Source organism: Athene noctua, chromosome 22, assembly GCF_965140245.1.
Source record: "Athene noctua chromosome 22, bAthNoc1.hap1.1, whole genome shotgun sequence".
NCBI lineage: Eukaryota > Metazoa > Chordata > Aves > Strigiformes > Strigidae > Athene > Athene noctua.
Genome location: NC_134058.1, coordinates 4069464 through 4096074, shown reverse-complemented (window position 1 = coordinate 4096074; position 26611 = coordinate 4069464). Strand labels below are relative to the sequence as shown.

Here is a 26611-nt window from a genome sequence, read left to right as displayed (position 1 = left end):
TCACGGCATGGGTGGCGAGGGCTTTTACGTGGACACCTGTCTACAAGACGCTGGCCTGGGACGATGGATTCTTTTCAGTCCCTACACGCTGGGCCCCATCTGGTGAAATGCTCCGTAATCCATTACCAGTCTCTCGGACCATCATTTATCACAGAGCAAGACAGAGGAGGCCTGGCAGGGAATAGATGTGCCCTTTATGCATCCTCGCAGTCCAGCAGGATCCAGTGACATGTCATTATTATAATAGAAGGTGCGTCCCTTCCAGCCGCTTGGCACCTATTTGTTATCATTCTCCAAACTGCCAGAGCAGAGGTGAGTGGGTGCAGCCATGCGCAGAGACGGAGCAGACGGTGCAGTGTCTTCCCGAGGAGGGTCGGGAGGGAGGGCAGGAGCCCTCCTGCTCCAGGGGCTTTAAAATCAGAGAGGGCCAGTGACTGGGTGCAGCGTGCTGAGGGCTGGTGCTGTACTGGTTGTAAATCAGGTACATGCTGAGGCCGGAGGGACCACGGTAACCAGCTTCTGTGTCGTCCTGTGGAAATCCTTCCTGGGGTTGTTCCTGCATCTGGTGACTGGAGAGCGGTGACAGAGCTGAGGTGGGAGCAGAAGGGCAGGGGGGGACACCTGAACACCGGGCTCCACAGCCCTGACTTCATACACAGAATTGTGACTGAGCCTTTAGAGCTCCTAGGGCTGAGCCCTCCTGCTGTCACCCTGAGATTTTGGGCTTTTCTGCAGGGAATGGGGGTGCTTTGCCACTAACTCCGGTGGAAATAGGTTTCCGCCCTCTAGCTTTTCAGTTCTGTGGTGCAAAAATTGCTAATAAGCCTGAACCCAGAGTATTGGTATTTACCTTCGCCCTCCCAAGAATATTTCCACCAGTCAGTCCCTGTTTCCCTGGTATAAATGGGAAGGGAAAACAAACTCTCTGAGATAAATATTTTGGCCGTATTATATTTCTCTGTGTGTGGGTACGTGGAAAATATTTCTTGTTCCCATACAGCAGGCCTGTCTTGCCCTCAGTCTTGGACACAGCAGGCTTACTGTGCGTGCATCTGTGTGCATCTTGACCTCTCCCTCCCTTTCTTCTGGAGGCACGAAGAGACAAAGGGAAGAAAACCACAGAGGAGAAAGGCTTCTGTAGGAGAAGCAGTTGCTAGCCCAGCTCTGCTGCGATGTCAGTAACCCTGCAAATGATCCCGCAGTCGGTGCGGTCCCAGGATTGCCAGCACGTGTGCAGGAGAGGGGCTGCAGGGAAGCCCTGCACCTTCCCCCTCGCCCCTGCCAGCTGGGGAGGCAGCAGCTGGGCTAAACCTCTGCCCACACTGGTGCGGAGCTGGGAAGGGCCCACGACTCGGTGCAGGCTGAGGTTAAACCCCAAGGATGGGGCTGGCTGGCTGGTGACGGGAGAATTCATTCCCAAGTACTGTGTTGCTGCAATTCAATCCTTGGCTTGCTTTTGGAATAAGGAAGTACCTAATTTTAAAGCAGTTGGCTGTTACAGTCAGATCCCCTCAGAGACGCTTGCTCTGGCTGCAGATGGAGGTGTCTCGCCCGAGCATTGACTGTGCCTGGAATAATTGAGTTCAGTTTCACTTCCTCTATTTACCGAGCTGCAGCCACTCTTCCAAAAAGGAGAAAAGAGAATTACCCCCCACCCTGAGAAAGAAAAACCCTCCCCTTAAACGGCAAAAAAGGGGGGGAAAAAAAAAAAAAAAAGCCCTCAGCCATTTGAGCGTTTTGTGAATTTTAACATAAGCAGCTGTGAGTTTGTCTCCTGGAAAATGGAATGCGGTAGGAATGAGAATGAGGGCTCGTGTCCATCTGTCTGTCTGTCTGGTAGCTGGCGGTGGCCAGGGGAAGGAAAGTGCTCGCTGGGTCCTTGGCAGCAGCCTCTGCCTGCACCTCCCGTGCTGACAGGCGCCGAGCTCGCGGGAAAGCCGATCGTTTTCTCTGCAGCTGTTGTCAGACACACACAAGCATTTGAAGCTTTCTCTAGCTGGAAGAAGGGGTGTGGGGAGGGCGAGGGGCTGCCTGGCCTCCAGTGGGGCACAGGGTGGCGAGGTGGAGGGCAACGAGCTCTCCGTGCTGGGCATGTGCCTGGTCCTTAAGCTGGCAGGGAGAGGGCCCTGTGCGAGAAGGAAAGATTGTGGTAGAGACTAAGGATGTGAAGGAGGTGTGAAAAGTCTGTTTATTGCCCACAGCAGCGCCCTGAGGGTCTCGGGCTGGTAAGAAGCACTGGCCCGAGGCTTGTAAAGGTGTGCCCGAGTCCCCGAGGCATGGGGACGGAGAGGGACAGCCCCGTCTCCCTGTCCCCGTGGCTCCAGGCAGACGTCCTGGCACCGGGCTGGCACTCGTCGGGTCGCGCTGGGGCTCTGGGGGAGCAGCGGCCGGGCCGCTCTCGTGGCGGGGTGCTCCTGGGGGGATGCGCCTCGGCCCTGCAGCTCGGGGGGAGCAGCCGCTGCCGTCGCCTTCCCCGAGAGGAGGCGGCGGGAGGGAGGGCAGGAGGTGGAGGTGCAGCCGCAGGCCCGTGCGGAGGGCGAGGCTGGGAAGGGAAGCGGGAAGCTGGGAGCGGAAATGTAGTGGAAATGATTACATAGCGTCTGCCTGCTTCTTGTGCAGTCTGCTGTTGTTTTAAAAAGCATCTTATTAGCATGATAACTTCCTCTGTAAATCCTGTCCTTTTCCTGTTAGCTTGGACTGTGCTGGTGGCTGTGCCAGGTGCCTCGCGGAGACTCGGCGGGCGGCTTTGCCATTTGCTCTTTTCTTTCTGCGCCTCTTGGAGCGTTCCCCCCAGGAACTGGCCACTCCTCGTTCTCTGGGCTTGTGCTCCCCACCAGGGTTTTGTTGCATCCCACGTTATCTTGTCATTCCTTGCAGAAATGCTCTCCGACCTGCTGTGGACAGGAGCAGAGGAGTAACAAGGGGTTACATCCGTGGTGCTGATCAGATGCCTCGGGGGAAAACCTTAAGCCTACGGGACAGATAATTTTGTCACAATAGACCCCTGGGAGAAATATTTTTTTCTGGCGATTTCTTGCTGCGTGCCCTGAAGCATAACAGTTTATACCCCTTATAAACTCTTTCTTTATCCACTATAATCGTGGGTGTTCACATAAATGTCCTCTGGATCTCTTGGTCTCAATGATATCATGCAGCAGTGAGTTCCACGGGTTAATAGCACCTGCCTGTTTTGTTGTTTTTCTTTTCTTCCCCAAAGGGGTGTTTTCTGGAACTAGGCTTCTTCAGTACTTGTTGCTGTGCTTTTCCTTTTACACACCACAGTAGATAGGAGTTAACTTGGCCAGTGTTTTGCCACTTCTTATTCACCGTGCCTCTCCCCCAGCTCCTCTCGTGGCTCCAGCCCGGTTTTCTCCCCGCGTGCACGTCCCGTGCTGTCAGGCTCTGGCGACACAGGGCAGCGGGGGAGCTCGCTTCCACCCTTTTGGAACCCATCACCTTCGTCTCTGCTGACAGGGCTGGGACCTGAACCACTGTTGCGTTGCAGAGGATTGACATATCGGCGTGAATTGAGCTGGGCTGTCTGCGGCGGGCGGCGGGGGCTGGCAGGGGTCACCCCGTCACCCGTCAGACGCTCGGCCAGGAGAGGCCCCGCTCCTGCCGTGGGGCCGAGGGCCCTGTGTTATGGGGCGGGCCGATCCGACGGATATTTCAGGCTGAGGGTGGTTGAAAATGAACGCTTGGAAAGAGCAGGACGTTCTCCAGTGATTCACGCTCCGGCGAGGCAGCGGGCCACCAGGGAGAGGTGCTGGGGCCTGTTATCATTCGGAGCACGTAGCCAGGGGAAGGGTTGGGGGAAAGAAACCCACAGGGCAGTCAGAGTTTTCCGCTTTGCGGTGCATATGGAGAAACACTCCTTCAGGGTTTTTTCTTTTCTCTCCCCTCCCCCTATTTCTTCCCCGCAGCTGAAGAACATTAAACACATGAAATGCATTAGCTAGGATTTTTCCTTTCCCCTGCCCCCCTTTCTAAGCTGGGGACCTCCAGGAGGAAGAGGCCTATGAATTGACCCTGCCCAGTGCTTTAATTGACAGGTCATTAAAGATGAATGTGTGGCTAGAGAAAAATATTCAGATTGCAGGCTAGTTGTTGTCCGTGTGGGATTTTAATGATTTATGTTTCTTTTTCCTCCCCTCCTTCCTAACCCCCCCCAACTCCAAACAATCCAGGCACCATGGGAGGTCTGTTTCTGGATGGTGAGGAAAGCCCCGCGCTGGAAGACATCAGCAAATGGACGGTGGAGGATGTGTGCAGCTTTGTGTCCAACCTGTCTGGCTGCACCGAGTACACTCAGGTAAATCTCGTAACAGCCTCAAGAGCGTCACGGGAGGAACGTTCCTCCCTGCAAGCCCCTACTCTCTCCCTCCCCTCTGTGCTTGTTTTACTTGCGCTGTTCCTGCTAGGAGAAGGTTTATCGCAGAGCCCTGCAGGGCCTCCAGTTTTTGGTTTTGTTTTTTTTTATTAGTGGACTGCTCAGTAGGCACTCGCTGCCAGTGAGGACCCTGAGAAGGTGTGTGAGGGGCCTTGCAGATGGACAGCAGGAAGGAGAGGGTGGCAGTAGGGGCAAGGTTACCATCTTGAGTCACAGGCCCATCACTGTTAGTGGCTTAATGTCACTTAACCTCTCCCTGTCCAGCTCGTGCGTTCAGGAGCTGCCCTGTGCCCTGCCGTGGAGCTGAGCACGGCGGGGGCTTTGCGTGGAGCTGCTGCCCCGGCGAGGGGCTGTGGGGTGGTCCCTGGCTCGGGGCAGGCAGCTCGCCGTGCCTGGCAGGAGGTGCCACGTTCTCTTGCTGCACCCGGAAAGTTGTGAGGGCAGCATGGGGCTGCGAGAGACCCGGCCTGCATGGGCAGCAAAGTAACCTCTGCCGCAGAGTGATGGCGACTGGGATTTTTAAGCTCATTATAGCAGAGTTGAAACGTCCGTCAGTAATGGGGGCTTCATAAAGGCTGCTCAGTGTGGGAGCGTGAGGTGCAATACAAAAAACAACCCTGTGTTTTTTGCTTCCGCATCTGCTCGGGTCCATTATAAATGCCCCATTGAGAGAACACCCCGACTGCGAAGGCGCAGATTCCTGAGCCGTCTGGGGCAGCTTGTGAAGGGGATGTAGTGTGCTTAGAAGGGAGGGATGGAAAGTGGCAGAGATAGAGAGGCAAAGGGCCAAAGTTCAGGACAATCCAGCCTTTCAGCGGAGAGACATCCCAAGCTGAGAACAGGTCCTGAAAGGGAGGAAGGAGAGCAGGAGCTTTCCGGACACGCCGGTTGGAGGGGAGCTTCCCTGACCGACAGCCGAGGAGTGCAGAGCTCTGCTGCTGACACCCAGGTTGGCTACAATTGGATTTCTCAAAATCTGTTGCCTCCCCATCTTTGGCCCTTGCTGTCTCCCCCTGTTAGTTGCACTAGGGAAGTGTCCTCTCCCGGAATTTACACCCATCCCCGGCTATTTCGAGAAGGGTGAAGCTCAGCACCTCTGCTTCTGCCCGTTAGGACAGCACCGTGCAGATCTGCCTCGGGGCAGCGATCTCCTTCAGGTTGTGCTGATGTGGTAGCAGGTCGTGGGGAGAGCTGCGTGCTCCTGCATCCCTCCAGAGGGGATGGGCACGCGGGAACCTGGCATCGCCCCACACCTCCCCCCTCTTGCAGAGGTGACAGTGTAACACGTTTTCAATCTGAAGTCTGTCCTTGCCCCCAAACCGTGATGGTGATGTTAATCCCATCACAACATGCTTTGTTAAAAACACCTGTAAGTAAAGCCGGTGCTTCTTCGGAGAAAAGGGAACGCTTGATGGGGGGTGTGGAGCATTTCCCAGGAGGAACGGCAGCGCTGTGGGTTGTGCTTGGGAGTGGGTCAGGGTGCCTGGGTGTGTGGAAGAGAGACGGGTTGGTTTCTCATTATGGAGAGCGGGAGGGGAAGGACACTGGTTAAAAAAGATGGTGGATGGGTGGGTGTTTATGGGAGCAGCAGGTCTGCATGTGCAGAGGGGGGTTCAGGGGCTGGGTTGGGCAAAGATGATGGGTTCAGGACTGCATGTTTGTTGAAATGAGCTCGAGCAAAAGGCTCTAAAACCAAAAGATACAGCTACTGGTGTTCTCTGTTACCCCCCCGCCCCAAACCTTGTGCTCTTGTGCTGGTGGTGTTGCAGTTTGTCTGCATCCCTGTGCTGGGGAACGGAGAGCAGAGCTGCTGGAAGCTTCTGGATGAGGCCAGTAGGAAACGTGCAGGAACCGTGAACACAACCACCACAGGGGAGGTTCATCCCTGTACCCCCTCCATGCCAGCTCCTGGTAGACCAGTGGGGAAGGAATGAATAGCTTGCCGAGACAAAGCTTCAGCAGTTTTCCCAGTGCATTCCAAACAAAATATTTGACGAAAACGGGAGGTGCTCTAAGAGCGTAGCAAGGCCACGACAGGAGGCTGCCTTCTGCAGGGCGTGCGTGGCTTAGGGATGATGCGTTTTTATGTGCTATGGTTACGCGCTTAACAGGTTTTTTACTATGTGAAAATGCCAGTTTGAGGGCGACCCAGCTCCGTGGCTCTAAACTGCAGAGCTGTCTGTGTTCTCTTCTCCAAAACCACAGCTGCCGGGGAGGTCTGGCACTGGTCTGCAGGCTTCTCCTGCCAGGAAAACCCAGCAAGAGTTTGGTGGTATGCTGTGCGTTTAGAAACATGTTTCAGACAAACAAGAAAACTTCAGCAGAAACAAAAGTTGCCATGCCTGATTTCAGCCCTTGACAATATTCAGCTTTGTCCCTGCAGTGGATCAAGACCTGTGGAACACCCAAGGGGGTTGCCTTGCTCAAATTAAGGCTTTTCGTGGAGGGTTTTAGTGCTGAGCAAAGGGAGGCTTTTGGCTCCCGGTCACATTGGCTTCAGAGGAAGGAAAAGAAATTGGTATAGTAAGTTTTGCTAGGTCAAAGAGCAGAAACACATGCTGCAGTCATGAGCAGCTTTTCTGGTGGAGTCCAGCATTAAAAAACCACTTGCTGCCTTGGCTCCGACAGCCACCGCCTCTCTCCAAAGGGATGGCTCTGGGCTACGGCCTGCTGCTGAAAAAGCAGCCACTGGAGTAAAGTGAACCCCGTAGTGTTCACACGTAGTGAACACGTAGTGAAACACGTAGTGTTTAGTAATAATAGTGCTGTGGGTGAGCCACGGCATGGAGGGACAGCAGGATCGGGCCCCACAGACACGTCCTTTGGGTGAGCAGCCAGTATGGGCTGGGCTGTGAAAAAAATGCTGTGGGGCAGAGGTGGGGGTTAGTAAGAAACCCCAGGTATCTGCCCAACACCCCCCAGAACCGAGAGGAACCTGCTGGCTAAATTACCAAGTGCTGGCTGTTTACTCTGCAAGTCCTGAGCCTGTAGGTCAGAATAAACACCCCGAGGAGGGTGGTGTAAGGGTAGCCCTGCTCGGTGTACGAGAGCGGAGCAGTAAGACCACGTATCCAGACCTTTATCACACGGTACATAGTAGGTGGAAAACCTTGCATGACCCTGTCGTTTGAAACAGAGGCAAAACAAATTATTTTTTTTTTTCTGTCCTTAGGAACGTGTTAAGACCGTGTAGTTTTGCATGGCTGGGTGTATTCGAAAGTGTTCATGTGAAACTGCCATTTTTATAAGATGATCCTAACCCTGCTGTCATTGCTGTGATTGTGTGTACACACAGCAGCAGGTTCTGCTCCTCTCAGCAAAGAGGGAGAGGGCACGAGAGCTGCTCTTCTGCTAACGGAGGCTGGCCCAGGGGCCGGGCACGCCGCTCGCACGGTGCCGCTTGGCCACCTCAGTCGGTACGGTGGCACTGCCATGGGTGTTAGTGCGTGTTGCTAGACGTGTTGGGGAAAAAGAAAGGGCCTAGTGCTTAAACAGACCAAGGAGGGCTCGTCCTGATCCCAGCTGGGTATCAGGAGTCACGAGGGAACTGCAGTCGCCAGGCTGCTCGCACGCTCTAGGGATGGTTGTAATAGAACACAGAGAAAGGAGTCAGGAAAAAAAAAACCAAACCAAAAAAACACAAAAAAAAGGAAAAAAAGTGCAAAACTGAGTGTTGCACATGAATCCATCTAACCTGCAGAATGTGCTCCATAGTTTGCCTGGAGACTGTTTTGGAAATTAGCAGCTTTGAGAAGGAAATGCAGGAACAACAAGTTCCTCCTCTTCAATTGCATATGTCCCACTGAAGACTGCAAATACTTTTGAAGTCTACTGGGTCAACTTTTTCCAAATATCCACACACAAGTGTGAGTGACCTAGGATTTGCCAAAATGTAGATTCTTATCTTTTCTCCTACGTCTTCTGCCCTTTTGGGAGTTGGGGCCCCGGGTCATGTCACTCTTCTTTCTCAAACCTGCTATCACATGCTGTCAGCTGGGCTCACTCATAATGTTGCACTTAGGTCAGTTGTTTTGGTTGCTAAACCAGAGAAAAAGTCACACCCCATCCCAACATTTAAAAAAATAAATAAAAAAATGTATTGCTTTAGCTAAACTGGCCCAACCAGCCCTGAATGACATTCCCACGTGTCTCCCCACACTAGCTGGGGATGCAGGACTGTGTGTACCTCTCGTGTGCTAAGAAGGCCCAAGGGGAACACATCTGAGGTGGTACCAGCGTTTCTAAGCCTGGCCCTGCGTTCTGTTTTCTTCCAGGTATTCCGAGAGCAGGCTATTGATGGTGAGACCCTGCCCCTCCTGACAGAAGAGCACTTACTGAACAACATGGGGCTGAAACTCGGACCTGCACTGAAGATACGGTCACAGGTAGGAAAATCTCCTCTATGGGGTAGCAAGTGGCACGCTTCAAAGTTGTCCCCAGCTGGAATAGGGCTGTCAAGAGACCTGGTTTATTGAGTATAATTGGTTACACAATAATTGTTCATTTATTTATTTGTAATTCTGGTTTCAAGAAAGCTTGACCTGTCCTCCAGAAATGTTCCATATCCTCATCTGAAACCAGTCACATCACTGGACAGTATTCAGTGCCCAGGGACAGATGCAAATAGTTCAGGACAAGTGGTGGGAGGGAGGAACAGGGATGCAGAGGAACTCCTAAAATGGAGCAGTTCCTGCTAGAAAAGACACGGGAGGCCGTTCCCACAAATACCAGCCAGGAAAGACAAAACGCTGTAAACAGGTGAGGCAAGGTCGATGGTTTCAAACCTGAAAATAGTCATCCCCCAGTATCTAAAGAACTGGGTAAAGCCAGCTCAGGAACCAGCTGTCTTCTTTCTAACCTGGATAGAAGCCCTTTTGCTGCTCATTTTCCTTGTAACTAGATGGCTGGTGGCAGTTCTCCTGCTTCTTCCTCCTTTTTAGCACAAACACATTTAACACGTCTCAGCATCATCTGTTGATTACTTTCCCTCCCCAGCGAGTAATGGACCAGCTCTGTCCCTTCTCGGCTGTGCTGGTAATAAACTTGTGCAAGATTTTTATCTCTTGTCTAGTTAGAGCCGAGTGGCCTTGCTGATGGGCTGTGCCACCCCCTCCCGCACTGCACCCCCCCCCCCTACTTGTGCTATTCACTTGTATTTTGCCCCTGGAAGTAGAAATTGTATTTGCCTCTGAGTTAGTCAAGTTCTCTCTTTTAGGGGACTGTATTTCCTCCTCAACAGACTACTTTGCTGTTGTGCCCTCATAGTGATCATTCTTCTCAAAATACCCTTTTTTCCCCCCTCTATGCCTTGGCTCCCAAGTCTCTTTGCTGTTCTCCTGCCTGGCAGTCAGGGTGACTTCCATTTCAGCTGCCTCCACTTCCCCTTGGTTGGACTCAAATCTGGAAGAACATCTCCACTAGCTTCTTTTTCTTTTTCCATTTAATGATCAGAAAATAGCTTCTGACACATGTCAAGAACAGGCTGTTCTATTGTATTCCCGAGGGGATTATGTCATGCAAATAGTCCTGACAGTACCGTGCGTGTGCACACACACGCCTTGCACAGACACTCACTCTGCTGGCATCGTTTCCCTACCCCACAAGCTATACATTTGTTACATTATGTTAAAACAATAAGAGCAACTTTACTACTTTCCCTACAGCCCTCACTGTTTATGAGGGGTCTAATAAAAAGGTTCTGTGGGCAATTGTTCCCTGTGGGTCAATTCAGTAGGAAATAAAACTCTTATGTTTCTTAAAAAACAGAGAACGCCAAATAGCTCACAGACATTCTTAGATCGGATTTGGTGGGGGGGGAGAATATGAGATATGGGCTGAAACTAGAAAAACCCTGCTTCGATTTAATCAATAGTGTTTAAAGTTCTATAATAAGGCATTGGGGGGGGGGCGGGGAGTAAGTGGGGAGCAAAGCCCTGATGTTGCTAACTGAATAATGCCGCAGTTGTCTGGTTTGAACACAAGCCTGTGTTTTTGTTTAAGCTTAAATGTGAAACAGCTGTGTAGGTGCTGGAAAGTTGTGGGGCCTTTGGCCCTTGCTGGGAGGTGAGAACTGCTTCAGGAGAGTTTTCTTGGGTACTGCAGAAGAAGGGAGAGGCTGCAGGCTTATAGTTTCCTGTGCAGTTAACAGCAGCCACCCTGTAGCCACGTATTTTTTTTTCTCCCTTACTGTGTTGTCCCCACACCCCCTTGCCCCCTGCTTAAGAGCTCTTCAGAAGTGGCCGTTGTGTGCTGTCCTGTACAGCACCCTGGGCTGGGTTAGCAGAGGGAGAGCAGCAGAGTTCTATCAAATTGTCCCTCCAGCGGCACCAACGAATGAAACCACAGAAGCAGTGGGAAGTGCTCGGCCCTCTTCACCTGATACACCCTGCCTGGTGAAACAGAGCTAGGGAGCATTCCTGCACGACAGGGAGCGCTTCAGGAAAAGAGAGAGAGGGAAACCTTCCCTGGGCTTCTCTGGTCAGCAAGGGGTTGGGGTTTTTTTTTTGGTGGATTGGGAGTGGTAGCTCTTCATTCAGAGGCTGTAACCTAGGGCTCTTCCACCTGCAGTTCACTTTGGAGTACAGAATCTGGGCTTGCTGCATCAAAACTAATTATCTGAGCATGTCCAGGTCTGCTGGGGAGCGGCTGGGGGAACTGGGGGGGTTCAGTCTGGAGAAGAGGAGGCTGAGGGGAGACCTCCTGGCCCTCTGCAACTCCCTGCCAGGAGGGGGCAGAGAGGGGGGATGAGTCTCTGGAGCCAAGGCCCCAGCGCCAGGCCCCGAGGGAATGGCCTCAAGCTGCCCAGGGCAGGGTCAGGCTGGCTCTGAGGAAGGATTTCTGTGCAGAAGGGGCTGTTGGGCGTTGGAATGGGCTGCCCAGGGCAGGGGGGAGTCCCCGGGATCCCTGGGGGGGTTGAAGAGTCGGGCTGAGCCAGCGCTGAGGGATCTGGTGGGGTTGGGAACGGTCAGGGGGAGGTTCATGGTTGCACTGGAGGAGCTTCAGGGGCTTTTCCAACCCAGATGATTCTGGGATTCTGTGAAAATGCAGCTTCTATGGTTTCTGAAGAGTTTGTGCACATTCCCTGCCCTTTTTGCCCCCCCTGCATTTATTCCTTTATTTCCTCCCTTTTTTTTTTTTTTTTTTAACTAGGTCGCCAAGAGAGTGGGCAGAGTTCTGTACATGGCAGGCTTCCCCATGGCTTTCCCCCTGCAGCCTCCTGGCTTACGGCCCCCGGAGCGGGACCTGCCGGCCGCCGAGCTCCGGCCGTCCTCCACGGGCAGCGTGGCCTCCCCCTTCAGCAGCAGCCTGCCCGCCGCCAGCCGCATCTCACCAAAGCAGGAAAACGGGAACCCCTCCCTCATCCCCGGCATCAACGACACCACGAAACCTCCCTCTTAACTGCAGGACAGCTCTTGACTGCTTCTGGAACTGAGATTCAGTTGAACAAACTGAAGGTGATGCTTTTAGAGAGACCAGGAGAGCCTCCCTCAGCAGTGTGAGACACAGGAGTGAGGAAGGGAGGTTTTTAATTTTTTTGGATGCGTTTGCTTTTCGTTTTAAAATAAAAACAAAATTAACGACCACACGGAAGTTTTAAAAACTGTAAAAAGGGAAGGAAAGAAAACTATCCAAAGATGTACTGAGACAACACAAGCGAAGAGAAAGGAAATGATTCTAGAGGATGGCAGCAGCATTCCCATTCCCTTTCACACCTCTTCTCACTCACCAGTCTGAGATGGAGAGCCGCCGACAGGGAACGAACCTTTTCTCTGCCTTCAAAGAAACATGGCTTTCAGAAACTCCTGGGGGTGACTCCAACAGGGAGGGGGACCAGGCACTGCTCCTCCCCATGGTACTTGGCACCCCTGAACAAAAAAAACCCATCAAAAATGAAACCAACCACCTTCCCAAATATCTCCTCCTCCCTGGAAACTGTACTCAGTTCCTCATTCAGGTGTCTATGCATCTCTAGCAACTTTTAAAACAATACCAAAGACAGACAAAAAGAAAAAAGAAAAAAAAAGAAAAAAAAAGGCAAGTTCCGGTCCATGTTTACTTCAGTGTGGATGGTACGGCACAGGCGGCTCAGTGCTGTCCCCAGGTGAGGGGCTGCCCTCTTCCCCGGCACGTTGTCCCTTTCAGCACACACCAGGAGTGGACTCTGCCTGTGCTCCAGCCCTGCAGAGGTTTGGGTTTTTTTCATTACATGTTTTGTTTTAAAGAGAAGAAGAAGAAAAAAAAAAAGCGTGTGCTTCGGTTGGATGAAGGGTCACAGGCCTCACTCCAGCGTGGCCCCCTCCCTCCTTCACATGTACAACAGACTCATTTATACATTTGGGGTGGGGTTTTTTTGTTCATAGGGTTGTTTTGGGTTTTTTTTTTTTCCAAGCCTTGTTACAGAGGTGGATGTAGTTGCACATTCTGGCCTGCTGTGGACCATGAGACAGATACCTGTGCGTTCCCAGAGGAGGGGGAGGGATGCTGGGGGGTTCAGGCTAAAAACAATGGGTAGAGTTTTTACTACTGTGAATGAGATGGTAACTCCTGGGGGTGACCTCCTGTGACTTGTACAGTTGTGAACAACAATCACATGTGGTACTTTTCTCTCTCTCTCTCTTCCCCCCCCCCTTTTTTTTTTTTGTTTAAACGTTGCACGTGCTACCGTTTTTCTTACAAAATAGCTTGGTGGTACATTAGCTTCTTTATATTGTAAAAAAAAAAAAAAGTCATTATCCATCACATCACGATAAAAATGCTTTCCAGCAATCAATTTAAATAAAAAAGACAAACACTTAATTTACAAATGGTACCTGGCTTCCTGAGCTCCTTGCAAGTGGCTGCTCCACCCCAGCAGTCTCCTTCCTTCCCTGTGTGTGCACTGGGGCCACGCGCCCTGTCAGCAGCTCGGTGCCTCGCAGCTGCTACATCTCCGGCCTAAATGCTGATCTGAGGGTTGGCTCACAGCTGCCAAAAGGCAGACAAGTGCTTTGCCCAGCTAAGAGAAAGGCGAAAAAGCAACTCCTTTCTCTTTTGGAAAAAAAGGTAAGTTAAAACATTTTAATTTTTTTTTTTAAATGAATTATTTTTTTAGAGTTAGGGCTTTCAATTCTCATCTTTGCCGTCATACCCCAGGCTCATGTATGTCACTGCCTGCAGACACAGGCTGTACCAGCCTCAGGGAGCCTCAGGCTTCTCCCAAACCCCTTAGGGAAGCAGCAGGTGCTTTGGCCCCCTCAGAGTGGGCTATAAATGATGATAACAATAATGATGTCAACAATAAACCCCAAATTAGTAATTTCTGAGGTTACTTCCTTGCCCTTACAGGACAAAGGGGGTATCCTAGTGCATGTCTAGGAAGGGCAGGTCTAGTAATTACTGCACTGGGGAAGAAGACAACTTCTCTATCCCTATTCCTGCAGCCAAGCTCCAGAAAGACCTAACAGACAGAATGAAGCAAACAACCCACGACGCCGTACTCCAGCAGTAATTACCCGTGTGGTAATGGTGTCTGGAAGCAGGGAAGGAGCAACACTTGTGTAGGACAGGAAGAGCACAATCACCTCTTTATGTACACCCAGTTGTTACCACTTACACATGTGAGAGGGAGACCACGAGCCAGGCTGCAGTATATTTGGGTTTTTATCTGCAGTAAGGCAATGTTTCTGAGCTGTGGTTCTTCTGACTCCATGAAAAGAGAACTAGCTTTAAAAAAAAAAAAAAAAAAGGAGGGGGGGAGGAAATTGTTCTTTTTAAAATGTTTTTTAAAAGAGCATCTTGTCCTCTTGTGGTGTGCAGGAGTAAGGATGCTGGAGGGGAAACACGAGTGCAGAAGGCAGAGATGACCATGTCTGTGCAGGTAGCTTGGCCACCCCTAGCCCTGCTGACCTCACTGAGTGGTGGCAGAGGAAAATAAAGATCATTATATTTATTCCCGGCCCTCTTACCTTCTTTTCCAAAAATCTGCATTAACAAATAACAATGCTCTCAAAAAAAGGCACAGTTAATTTTCAGGAGTGATTCTGTCAGAGATGTTTAAGAATACTTAGCTTTTCCTACCTCTCTCAGCAAATACCCTCTATATCCAGTTTCTTTTCCAAAGAAATACATTTCTTAGCCGCCAGTCCTGCAAACTAACAGTGTCTCAAGAGAGATGCTGTTTATATTTTCCCAGCAGATGACAAATTGCCCTTACCCACCCTGAGCTACACACCACCACCCCCCGCAGCACTACTCCTACAGGAAGACACATCATGAGCTGCATTTAGAAGCTGCCCAGGTGATGCAGTGGCTTTGAGGTAATCTAATGAAGAAAGGCTGGGTGCTCAAGACCACCTGCAATCACCACTACTGTTTTTGGGGCTCACAACAAAACAGTGTTCAACAGCAGCTAGGACTGGCCCCAGGAAGAGGTGATGTTATGTCACTATGGGTAACAATAGGTCTGTTTTACAAAGCGTGGGCTCAGACTCATCCCTTGTTTTTGCTAAACAAATGTATCACACACAGACCCGACAGCCATCACAAAAATGAAAGTATGTTTCCTACATTATTAGTTTTGCCTCTTACTCCTTCCTGCCTGCACAACCTCCCATCTCCACACCCCCCCATATCCTAAGGCACTAAAAGTGAACTTCTTTAGCATACTCACAGCCAGCTTGATTGAACTGAGCTGCTGCTGATGTTACTGATAAAGGCTTCCATTTGCAGTGAGGATGCACAGCTCTACACAGTCCTTCAGAACTTCTTGGCAAAAAGGAGGGTTTGGTAAGGGCCCAGAGCAAAATATGGGGCGACGGGGGGTGTTTGGCTGACAGACAGGAAGAGCCTTGGACAAAAGAATTTGTGCTTCCCTTGGTCAGCTCACACTCCAGCAGGAGCTAAAACTGAACCCTGTGCTGTTTAAAGCAGTGGATTTTAATGAGGGCTTTTTATTGCCTACACTGAGCAGTTTTACTGGCCTTGACATGACCACAATTTGACTGTTACCAAAAACAAAACTGGTAGAAAAAGCTTGAAAGTCCAAGCAGCATCTCTGCCGTGTCAATGAAGTCCTTGGTGGTGCCTGGGGCTGGGCTCCCACCCTCTGTGCTCCCCAGCTCTTACCACCTCCTGGAGAACCAGCTCCGGGTGCTGGAGGGTGGCTGATCCAGTAGGGATAAGCGAGGAGGGGTTGGCTGGGAGGGTGCTCAGTCCTCGTCAGAGAAAGCCAAGTCCTCCACGATGTCCTCTTCTCCTTGGGCCAGCTGTTCCAGGTCAGATCGTGACAGCCCACGAGTGCAGCTCCTCTGCTTCTGGGACCCTCGGGGAACCCGAGCGGCTTCCTGGCCTTCCTCTGTGGGTGGAAAGAGCGAGAGGTGTAAATCCTGCTTTACTGGGAGCGAGGGCGAGGCAAGTCGAGGCAACTCATTGCTAATTAATCCCAGACACTCATTAATTTATTGGCGCCACTGCAGCTCCCAGATAGCGGTCGGAGAGCACTGCAGGGTGCTCGGCGCAGCACTTGGGGCGACAGGAGATGAGACCTAACTAACTGTTATGCCTGAGGCAGAAACACAAACTAAGAACTGCGGGGGGGAGGGCACGAGCCAGGCAGTGCTGCCAAACCTTCCACCCTCACAGCTTGGGTCAGTCTTCCTCACTCGAGGTGTCAGGCTGGGCATTCCGAGCTGACAGAAGGAGCTGTCATAGGCAACAGCAAGACCGTGAAATGCAAAACTAGCCCCAAGCTCCCTCCTTTTGGATAGTTCAGCAGTGGGAGCACACGTCAGAACTGGTTTCTAGGGGCTGTGCAGGGCAGTACATGTCCCCATTCCCAGTGCCCTTCCCTCTCCTTCCAGAAGTGTTGCTTGAGCTTCCTACACTTCGCTTCCAAAGCCAGCCCTGCAGACCATCCTTCTTAGGCTCTGCTGGCAAAGCATCCGCTCAGCACCAACTCACCCCTCTGGCCCAGTGCCCACAGCCTCTCGCAGGTTGCAGAGGGCAGCAGTGTCCCTCTCCTCAGCACTCCCTGGATCAGCTGCCAGGATCTGCCCCTCGCCAAAAAGGACAAAAAAGCTGCCTCTGGTTACCCCGGTCAGGGGCTGGATGCTCACTGCAATTCACATCTTTCCAAACTGCACTGGTGACACCAGAGCATCAGGACCACAGAAGTGCCTCCCCAGGGCACTGACAGCACGGGCAGGGTTCTCCCCTACGGCTCTGGCCGGCTGGATGGGGGCAGGAACCTGTGACAGGCACAAGCTCCTCACTGTTCCACTGCCCGACCAGGCTGCATGTGTGGTTTTGGTAAAACGCACAACAGGAAGGCTCAGCACAGGGAGGTTAAGACTTAGGAGGGGCGGAGCTGCCTGTCTGCCCTGCCTGATCGATGGCTGAGAAAGTGCCACAGGCCAGGAGCAGGCGGGTCTGAATGTCCCTGCTGCTACACCCCAGTATCCAGGCACTAAGGGACGCTGCTGGCTCTGCGCAGCTGCCACCAGCGGGGAAGGGAAGAAGGATCAGAGCTCCTGTCCCTCAGACACCAAGGAAAGGTGCTTTTCCTTCAGCTTGCCTGAGCGCTCCAGTAGGCAGGGGAGGAAAACTCTCCCTCTTTATCCTTTACAGCATTGTCAGAACATGCATCAAATAATACCCGTCTATTCTCGGCGCCGAGGTTTGGGTGTGCATGCCAAGCCACAGCCATCTGCCGTGCTAAATCAGTCAGATTTTGCTCTCACTTGGACTCCTTCCCCCTTCCTGCTCCCCAAACTAGTAAAGAGAGCCTGCACACAGGAGCTTTTGTGGCTGCTCCCCACAACCACACATCACACCCAATGGCATGCAGAGGAGCAGAGCCTTGGCACTCTAATACAAAGGCCTAAGCGAGTGGCACACAAAACCCAGTGAAGGAACACCACAGCAGCCAGAGGCCCTGGCAGGCCCAGCTTCCGTCTGCTAAGTTAGCAGAGAGACTTGGCAGGCACCGGCCAGATGGGGCCCGACACGCGGTGCTGAGCAGGCTCTTGGGGGGCTCAGCAGGCTCTCAAGCTGGCTGTGGCGCTGTGCAAAGGATGGCAGGGGAAGATACTCTCTCCTCAGCTGTGACAAAGCCCGGCTTGGGGTTTAGCGCAGCCCTGGCGACACAGCTGGCATTTAGCCGGTGGCTCTTTGGGCGGGCTAGGAGCCGCCTGAACCAGTAGCCTCTCATGTGGACACCCACCACTTCCCGCATCCGTCTCTGGGCAGAAGCCATCAGGACCATGCCCAGATGGAAGCCAGTGGTTCTACACGGCGTGATCTCACCGCTTTTGGTGTCAAAACCCCAGATGACTGCAGGGCTTGGAGAAGATCTCCTACCAGTCCTATCCTGGGAGAAGCAGCAGCTAAAGGGTTACTCCGTGCAGCACCCCATACCCCAGGCACGGCTGGGATGAGAAGTGAAGTGCACCCTCCACACCCCCCCCGCGTGTGTAACCCGCGGAGAGCCTTGCAGCAAGGTTTCTGTACCCCGTTGGGGTGGGCTGTACTTCAAGAGTTTGTTTGAGCCTCTCTGCAGGAAGCCCCTGAAAAAGAGATGAAAGGGACTGGTGGCTTGTTAGAGCAAGGCCTGCAAAGATCTTAACCCTTTCGCTCTTCTCTTAGTATAAACTCAGAACTGCCAGGTCTCCCTGTCCAGGGCATGTGCATGTCTGTGTGTAAAAGTCCCTCCTGACACCTACAGCTCAGAACACAGCAGCACAGCAAGAAAAGAGGGGAGGGTTCCTTTGCAGGGGAGCCCCCAGAACGCCACGGAGCCTTCGGTTACCAGCACTGTCAATAATCCCCTTCCCCTTTGCCCAAGTGCACTACTTACCATCTGAGTCACTGTCCTCTTCCAATTCTTCCTCATCCTCCTCAATTTCATACTTGCCGCCTTCATCATCATCATCATCATCATCCTCGCCATACTCCTTGCTGCTTGCTTCTGAACTGTCGTCTGATGGCTCCTTGGATTTGGCTTTACCTGCAAGTATTTTCACTGTGTAAATGGAAACCTAAGAGCGGCACACAAGCAGACAGGCAGACAGCGTGTGCAAAGGGCCAAGTGCCACCGTCCCAACATTCATGCTCGGGAGTACAGTCCTACAACTCGCTAAAGGGAAAATTTACCATATTTCTCCAAAAGCCATGTTCTCTTGCAAGAGAGGCCCGGAGAAGGATGCATTTCATTTCAGAGGCACCTGCTAGAGGCCAAGGAGGCCGGGACACAGTCAGAGAAATCATCTCAGAAGCCCACAGCAGGGTTTTGCTGCTAAAGCCCAGGATTTCCTGCTATGTGTTATTTATGGAGCAGCACCCAAGTGTCTGTCATGAACCCGTCTGCCCTGCTGAGACATGAAAGCTAGGAAAGGAAGACAGACAGAAGCGTACAGTGGGAAGAAATGGGCCTACTGAACATGCATGAGAAAGGAGGAGGAGTAAGTCACACAGCTGAGACCAGAAAAGGGCTAGTTCCACTGAGAAATAGTGCCTGTGTATACCCACCTCCACCCTTCCATGGTTACATGTAACTGAAAACAGGGGTAGACTCCTGGGTTCAGGGCATCCTTGTAAACCTCTCTTAGTTTTACTCCCACTGTTAAGTCACAACAAAAATGTCTAGGAATAGATATTGCTGCAAATTCCCCCTGCAGATGGCTGGCCAGGTCCCAGGGAGCTTGGGAGGAAGTAATAAGAGTTGCTGGATGCTTGGCCTGCAGGAGAATCATCTGCCTCTGAGTTCAGTGGAGGAGCACCTCTCCCTCCCTCCCTGCTCCGGACACTGGGAGTCACCAGGCATTTAAATGACAGAATACAAATTCTGTACAGAGAGAGCAGAACCACCAGCTTCTTGCCTCCTTCCAGCTAAGCCCAGCTCAGTGCTGCAGGTTGCCTGCCCTTGCTTACAAAACTGTTGAAGCAGCTATTTATTCACACTTCAGACTCTGCCTGGAAACTGGCTGTACATCTTTCTCACATCGTGATTCCTGGGCCCCACCATGGCATCTATTTTTTGCCCCATCCTCCCTCCTCAGCAGCTGACCTATGTTAGTCACTGAACCGGATACAGAGCCATTAATAAGGTGGCTGCTAGCATCCCCAGCTCCCCGTCATCACCCTGCTCGCTCTGCTTTCACCCATCTGTCAGCTCTGCCAGCACGCAGCCTCCCTGCAATTGCCCCCCAAGGGATGGGAAGCCACATCTCACGGCCGGAGCTCTCTGGGGCGCCCGCAGCCATGCGGAGAGCACCCGCTCCCCGGGAGATGGATTGCAGCGCTCCTCACCGCACCACATCATACTGATGGGCACCTGAGCAGCTCAGGCAACAACCAAGGGGCACGCTCTCATCCATCAAGCAGCACTAGCAAAACCACCGTCAGATCCAGCTACCGGCGCATCTGAGAGCGTGCAGAGAAACCAGCGGCGGGCAGGAACTGGGTATCGGCCCTCAGGTCATTCCTGTGTGCTACGAGGTGCTGGAGCGAGGGCAGAGGAGGGCAATGAAGCTGGGGAAGGGCCTGGAGAATAAATCCTGTGAGGAGCCACTAAAGGAGCTGGAAGTGTTCAGTGTGAGGAGGAGGAGGCTGAGGGGAGACCTCATCACTCTCTACAGCTCCTGAAAGAACACTGCAGAGAGGTTGGTGCTGGGCTCTTCCCACAGGGAATTAGTGACAGAACAAGAGGGAACGGCTTTAAACTGCAACAGGGGAGGGTCAGGCTGGGCATGAGGAAAAAATTTTTCACAGAAAGAGTGGTCAGAGACTGGAATAGGCTGCCCAGGGAGGGGGGGAGTCCCCATCCCTGGGGGTGTTTAAGGGTCGTTTAGATGAGCTATGTGGGGTAGGGGAGAACTTTGCAGAGTCGGGCTGAGGGTTGGACTCGATGATCCCGAGGGGCTTTTCCAACCTGAAGGATTCTGTGATATAGGCAGCAGGTCACTGAGAGGAATTCACTGAACTTCTCCAGCCTCCTGGTCCCCTCCCCCTGAGCTCAGCCCCCACCTCCCCTTCCGATGGACGCACACAGAGGCCCCCAAACAGGCTTCACCCAGCGCTCAAGCTTCCAGCTCCCGAGGCAGAAGCACATCGGCGACTCCAGAAGACAACGCTCAAGGTGCTCCAGTTAACTAGTGCTTCTCCCCTCTTCCTCCTCACTCTGCCTCAAGCTGACAGCCCACAGCAGGAATTTTGCCACTAAGAAGGGCCACGATTACTCTGCTAGGAAATGAAAATGTCTGACCTCTCCTTCCACACCCCTGGCCCCCACCAGTCTGGCATTAAATTGATGTAATATGATTACGTGAGGGATAAATGAAGAAACCCGTTCAAGTTCATTAGAGGCACAGCAACACCTAATGCGGACAGATCACTCATTACAGCCAGGCCCGGAGAGACGCTGCAGCCACACTCCCTTCTCGCCTTTAATTGCCTCATGACGAGGCAGTCCAGCACCTCTTTCTAGGCCATTAATAATTTCCAGGAGCAGCCGCCTTTCCTCCCAGAGATCTGTCAGCTGGTAAATGAGAGGAACGCATGAACTTCCCCACCCCCACTAGTGGCACACAGATTGATCAAATCCACGCTCTTTCCTTCCCCATCTCCGGGCTCTCTCTGCCCTTGCCTGCTAGGGGTAGGTTCCCAAAACGTGCAAGCTTGTTTCTCTCCCCTTTTCAGACCTCGTAGAGAACCAAGCAAGGGACTCTCTCCCGCCTGCCAAATGCTTTTCCCATTCCAGAGGGCAGCTTGTCTTGATGGGATGGAATTGTTTTGCCCCCTTGGGGAGGGCGCCGGGGCTGTGCAATCCTGCTGAAATGAGCAGGCAGCTTTCAGCTCCACTCGCACAAGGTAGAGGGAATACCCCCTCAGATCCACAAGATTAAAAAAAAAAAAAACGATTGCAAATTCATCACTTTTACCTTCCTTTTCCTGGGCAGCCAATATCTGCTGCATGTATCAATACACCGCCTGCAATTTATTCCCTGGTGTGGCTGTACCAGGGCCAGGTGTAGACCAAAACAAAGCGACCACAAACAGGCAGCATCACCTTGTTAGAAGGACCACTATGCTGAGATCCTGGACGTGGGAACTCAAAGTCCTGTCTCAAACCCCACTCCAATCAGTGCTCCTAACTTCCAGGTTCTGTAAGGAGCAGATAGGGATTTGTGCTGATGAACTTCCTGACCGAATCCCAAAGAACTGCCCACCACCCTCTCCATTCTTTCAGGAACCCCTAAAATGAACAGAAGTGCCGGCACTGACAGAGCAGGTGGCTCAAACCACAAAGAAACGCAATGAAACTTCTATAAACGTGACACCAGACACAGAAATGCTTGTTACTGTTGGTTTCGCTAGGAATTCAGAAGAGATTCATTCATTCATTTGTTGCTAGATTTGGCAAGGCCTGGGAAGTGAGAACTGAAGATTCAGATAGGTGGGAAGCTTCTACCAGGGACCTGTGGCCTACAGCAAAGGCTGAAGTCAGGGCTGGGACTCAGGAAAGAAGAGACTCAAGACCTGCAAAGCTCTCGGAGCTAGGGAAAAGGCTGCTGCTGTCAAAGATAAATGGCTTATCATGGGTTTGGCTGCTGTGAGGCTGCTATAGCTAAGGTAAGAAAGGATCAGAGAGCTTAGCTACTGCTGGGTCCTGCAGGACGTGAAGGAGTAGAAAGGTGTGGGCCGAGGGGAGTGGATGGCTTGCTATCAGCCTTTCATCTCCGGCCTAACACAAAACTGGGGTTAGGATTCAGAAGACAGGCCTAAGAGATAGATTTATGCCTGGATCCTACATGGTCCGTTAAAGCAGGCTGATGGCTGGAGCCAGCACAAGAGGCTGATCAGCGGGTTCAGTGGGCTTAAAGAAAAAAAATGTTTTCAAATGATGTCTACGTTAAAGTTGTGGCATGTCGTACCACCGTGTTACCAGAGGATGCTGTGGAAGCCACATTAACCGTGAGGATCAGGCACAATCAGGGAACCAACAGATTCAGCTGTGGATATTAAACAAAACAGTGTCTCTGCTATCCTCAGCTCAGAACATCTCTAAGCTGCTGACCACCCTGTAACCTCCCCTGCCTTGAACATACTTTTTCCACTTCCCTGGTATCTCCATATAGCACAGGAGGTGTTCAGCTTGCAGCCTCATCTTTATGCACCTGCCTGTTATTCCTCTCCCCAACAGATGCAATTACAGGGCAGAAGGATTCAAGGCTGTAACACCTGGCTGGAGCCGAGTTTCACCCCGGAGTCACTCCAAGGACACCTCCAGGAGCACCTGCCCTGTGAGAATCTGTGACCACAGTGTTATGCCAAACTGACTCTCCCCACAGGAACCTGCCCCATCCGAATCTGCTCCCCAGCCCATGCCACAGTTTCTCCTACTTTCTGGGAAATGTAGGAAGCTGTCTATTCAAGCAGCCTCTCCTTGCCTGCTCGAAGGATGCTGTTCCAGGAGGATTCTGGAGGAGGTGCCTCTGCCAGATGCTCCCGATCCCCAGTGGGAGAAGAGCAGGGGCGGGTGGTTCCCATCTGGGAGCAGCACACTGGGGCCAAGGGCTGTTTGAGCTGCAAACACCAAACTGCTGGTGGCCATTTCCTGCAGCAGAGCCTGGGGCTGGATGCAGCAAATCTCCTTTCTCTGCTGCAGCACAGCTGGAAGTGGTGGGGGTGGACAAGAGGGGGATGCTCGGAACAGAAGGGAATGTCATGCACAACTGCACCAGTGCTGCTGGAAGACAACAGAATCTGCATGTTACCCCCCTCTCACGTGCAGGGACAATTTTTATCACCTACTCTTGGCTCCCCCAGGAATGAGTAATGGCAGACTGTGTGAACAGGGAACTCCCCAACCCCCTGAGTCTGGTTAAAACGTTCCATTCACTCCCTGCCTTGGATTGGAAAGACCTCTTCAGAAGCCTGCTCTGCTGTAAGAAATACAAAGGTCTTTGAAGGAGGTTAGTTAATGAGCAAGATGTTTTGGCTAGCTGTGGTTAACCCAAGAACTCTAGCCACTTTCCAGGCTTACCTTTTCCCAGAGAGATTAGGGACAGCGTAAACTGAAATCAACACTTCACTGATACAATACTTAATGTAAGTCAAAAGAAAAGGTGAGGGGGACTTTGAACAGCAGCTAAATAACAGAAAACTGATGATTTCCTGGCTTTTAGCAGGCAATTTTCCACTCTTGTGAATTTGGTCTGGGACCTGACAGGCCAAAACAACTACTAATCAGAACAAGAACGTCCTGTCAACACAGTAAAGACTCTGACAAGCCAAATGCTGTGACTGGGGAGAGATGGGAGCTATTTTCACTACACCTCCATACCCAACATTCCACCTGAAAGCCACAACGATGCTGCACCAGCAGCAGGTTATGAAATCCAGATTTTTATGTAGTAATCACCAGGGGGAAGAGTGTTTTCCAGACCAGGGCAACCATCCTCAGATTTTAACCCATGGAGTTGCATAAGAGGATGCAACTGAAGACTGCAACTATCTAGCTACGACTTTTCTGGCAGGGAATTCCTCCCTTTCCAGAAGTCCCTCCCTCCCTCCCCCTTCTTTGCAGAGACCTACATATCCCCAGGCTTCTGGAACCAGCTCTTTCCAATAATAACTCTGAACAGAGTTTGCATGCTGCTGCTAAGCCTTGCTAATGAGGAGAGCAAGGATATCTCTGGGTATGGGTGACCTTGCCAGCAAGCCTCCTATTCTTTCCCACATTGCCTTGGCATTCCCAGACCATGCCCTTGCTTCCATTCCCAGAACAGGGAGGACATCGCCCACCAGCCCCATCTCCTCCTGCCCACGTCTAGAAGTAGAGCTACGTCAGAAGGGCTGATCTGCTCCAATGAGCTTCCCAGATCCCCACAACACCTCTGTTTTAGTGTTACTGTCACAGCACCAACCTGTCTTGGATCAGGTCTTTCCCTGTCACTTTTCAAGGTCAGCATCACTGGGTATTCTCAAGCTATATTTCTTGTTTTCTGGATATATTCCTTCTTTTCCTCTCCCAGAAGGTCCATTCAGGGCAGTCTTATCTTCCTGCCTAGATTTCTGCCATCAGCTGCTCAAAGTGTATCTCTTGGAAGTAGTTTGAGGCTGATTCAAGATGAAACAAAGTCCTTCCATTATCCCAGACTCTTGTTTTGCCTTATTTGAAGAGAGGAGATTGTCATGCCTTCAAACATGACAGGTAAAGAAGCAAACACACAGGTAGGTCACAGCAGCTGCAGGGCCTCCCAAATTCCCTTGCATCTGGCCACCCGGTAGAACAATGGCCACAAAGACAGGGAACAGCAGCAAACTGAAGCACTGGCTTCTCTGACTTCCATCCGCAGCCAGCCCTGACAGTTACTGAATGCAGAGCACGGCTGGGAACATCTTGCACCCCACACAGAGTAAGAACAAGAGCTCATTGTATGCATCTCCCAAGACACAGGCGCTTTTCCCAGCCTCCCTGTTCCCGGTCCCTTTCCCACTGTGGAGTCACACCACTGCCCGGAGGGGACTTCACCCTACGCTACAGCACAGACCCAGTGCTGGCTGCCTCCACCCAGCGCCCCGGGATCCATGGTGGGGCTGTGCACAGTTGCTCCTTGAGATGGAAGTTGCCTTCAGGGCCTATTCCCTCCCTCCAGAAAACACCCTACTAAGAACAAAGGCTCCGGAGAGGCAGCTGACCCAGGAATGCTGGAAGGCAAGACCCATTCCTGACGGTGCTGAAGACTAGATACTGCAGCTGTGGGACTCGCACAAACAGAGCAGGGAGAGCCCTTTGATATCACATGGACCTTAGTCCTCGTCTGCACTCTCTTCTCGATATACACCAGCCCTTTAAGGCTGCCAAAGGACCTCATGGACAGATGTCACATGCACAGGCAGCGGGGTAAAAGCAAAAAAAAAAGATTGCAAACCTTTATATTCAGAATACTCCTACAGCGAGCACCAGAAATAAGGTAGAAGCTGTGTACGTTAGGTGCCAGACAGCTGCCACCGTATCATCACAGACCGGCCTCGTTAGCATCCCAATGTGCATCCAGAAGTCCATCAGTCCAAGAAACCTCCCAACTGTACATCAAGTCAGTTCCTGAGAGGCACAGGAGGAGAGCCTGGGTTTCCCTGGCTCCCAGCAACCTGCCTTCTGAACTGCAGTTATCACTGCTTTTTCAGAAGCCACTGGGATTCTTCTAAGGCTCAGACTCATTTGGCAGCCAGGACAACCCCACACCTCAGAGACGTATCTCAGCAAATTGTTTTGATGTCACACTGATCTCTCAGTACCTTGGTGGGCCACATGCTCACTTTTGCTCTCCTCCCATTCTTTGCTAGGTCACCTAAAAAATCCACTAACTTCAACCTCAAGCTATCAAACAAGAGTTTTCCAACATTTTCTTCCTCCTGTGCCACAGATGCCTCTGAGGGAGACAAATGCCCTGTGGCAAGTCTGAAGATTTATCGTCACGCCTCACAATGTGCCCAACAGACAAGGACTTTATCCATAGATTAAATCTCCAAACAAGAAAACTCTGTATTCCTGCAAGCTGCCCTACTCTATGAATGACAATGCACTTAGAAAACCTGTGATATCCCAAACATTCCACATTACAAAAAGAACACCTTAATTTTTCCTCAAACTATGTGGTGAACTTCTCATGCAGGTTCCACAATTAACTGTGGCCCCCTCGTGGTCACAGCCAGAGTGTGACATCACCCCATCTTCTCTAGAGGCTCTACACTTTCTTGACCTGTCAAGAATACTTGCAGCATCGGTCATTACAAAATAAAAAATCAGAAGTGCATGCAAAGAGAGGATAACCATTCATCCACCAGAGATCCTTGTTCTGGTAGCCAACCCCTATGATAGCTTTGTTTGCAATCAGGTATACAGCAAAGACCCAGCATGCTGTTGGTAGAACAACATTCTTATTCCTCTTTTATAGGTGTGGAAACAAAACATGGATTTCTGCACCTTCACTCACGGTGCAAGAAGACAGCAATCACTTTTATGTTCTCCAAGGTGAGACTTCAGCTCAGAACTTGCACAGGTTATAAGCACAAGAAGGACAACTTGCTCTTTGGGAATTACAATATGAACCATGGCTGCTGCTTTGAAGCCTCTGAAAGCAGGGTCTGTGTTCAGCCAAACATCCCCTGGTCCTTGGGCTATCATGTTGAGATCAGTGTCTGACAAAAGAAAGGTGCCAAGGGAAGGAGAGAGTATGGGTC

At 51.6% G+C, this 26611-nt stretch overlaps 2 protein-coding genes across 7 annotated transcripts in view; one reads left to right on the top strand and one right to left on the bottom strand.

Moving 5' to 3' along the window:
* The window catches only part of SAMD11 (sterile alpha motif domain containing 11), a 127543-nt gene extending 114400 nt beyond the window's left edge, over positions 1-13143 (top strand). For 3 of the 6 annotated variants that reach the window (XM_074924572.1, XM_074924573.1, XM_074924574.1), the window contains 3 exons: positions 4188-4312; positions 8665-8775; positions 11540-13143. In XM_074924572.1, the coding sequence (XP_074780673.1) occupies positions 4188-4312; positions 8665-8775; positions 11540-11788 (485 nt within the window). In that variant the 3' untranslated portion in view covers positions 11789-13143. The remainder of the gene's footprint in view (positions 1-4187; positions 4313-8664; positions 8776-11539) is intronic. The other 3 variants (XM_074924576.1, XM_074924577.1, XM_074924575.1) reach the window with 1 other exon arrangement.
* Positions 13144-15298: 2155 nt separating this feature from the next.
* Positions 15299-26611, bottom strand: part of NOC2L (NOC2 like nucleolar associated transcriptional repressor) — a 53961-nt gene continuing 42648 nt past the window's right edge. Inside the window, exons 18-19 of the mRNA XM_074924578.1 lie at positions 18222-18371; positions 15299-15722 (exon numbers count right to left, since the gene is read on the bottom strand). Coding sequence (XP_074780679.1) covers positions 15577-15722; positions 18222-18371 — 296 coding nt within the window. The 3' untranslated portion in view covers positions 15299-15576. The remainder of the gene's footprint in view (positions 15723-18221; positions 18372-26611) is intronic.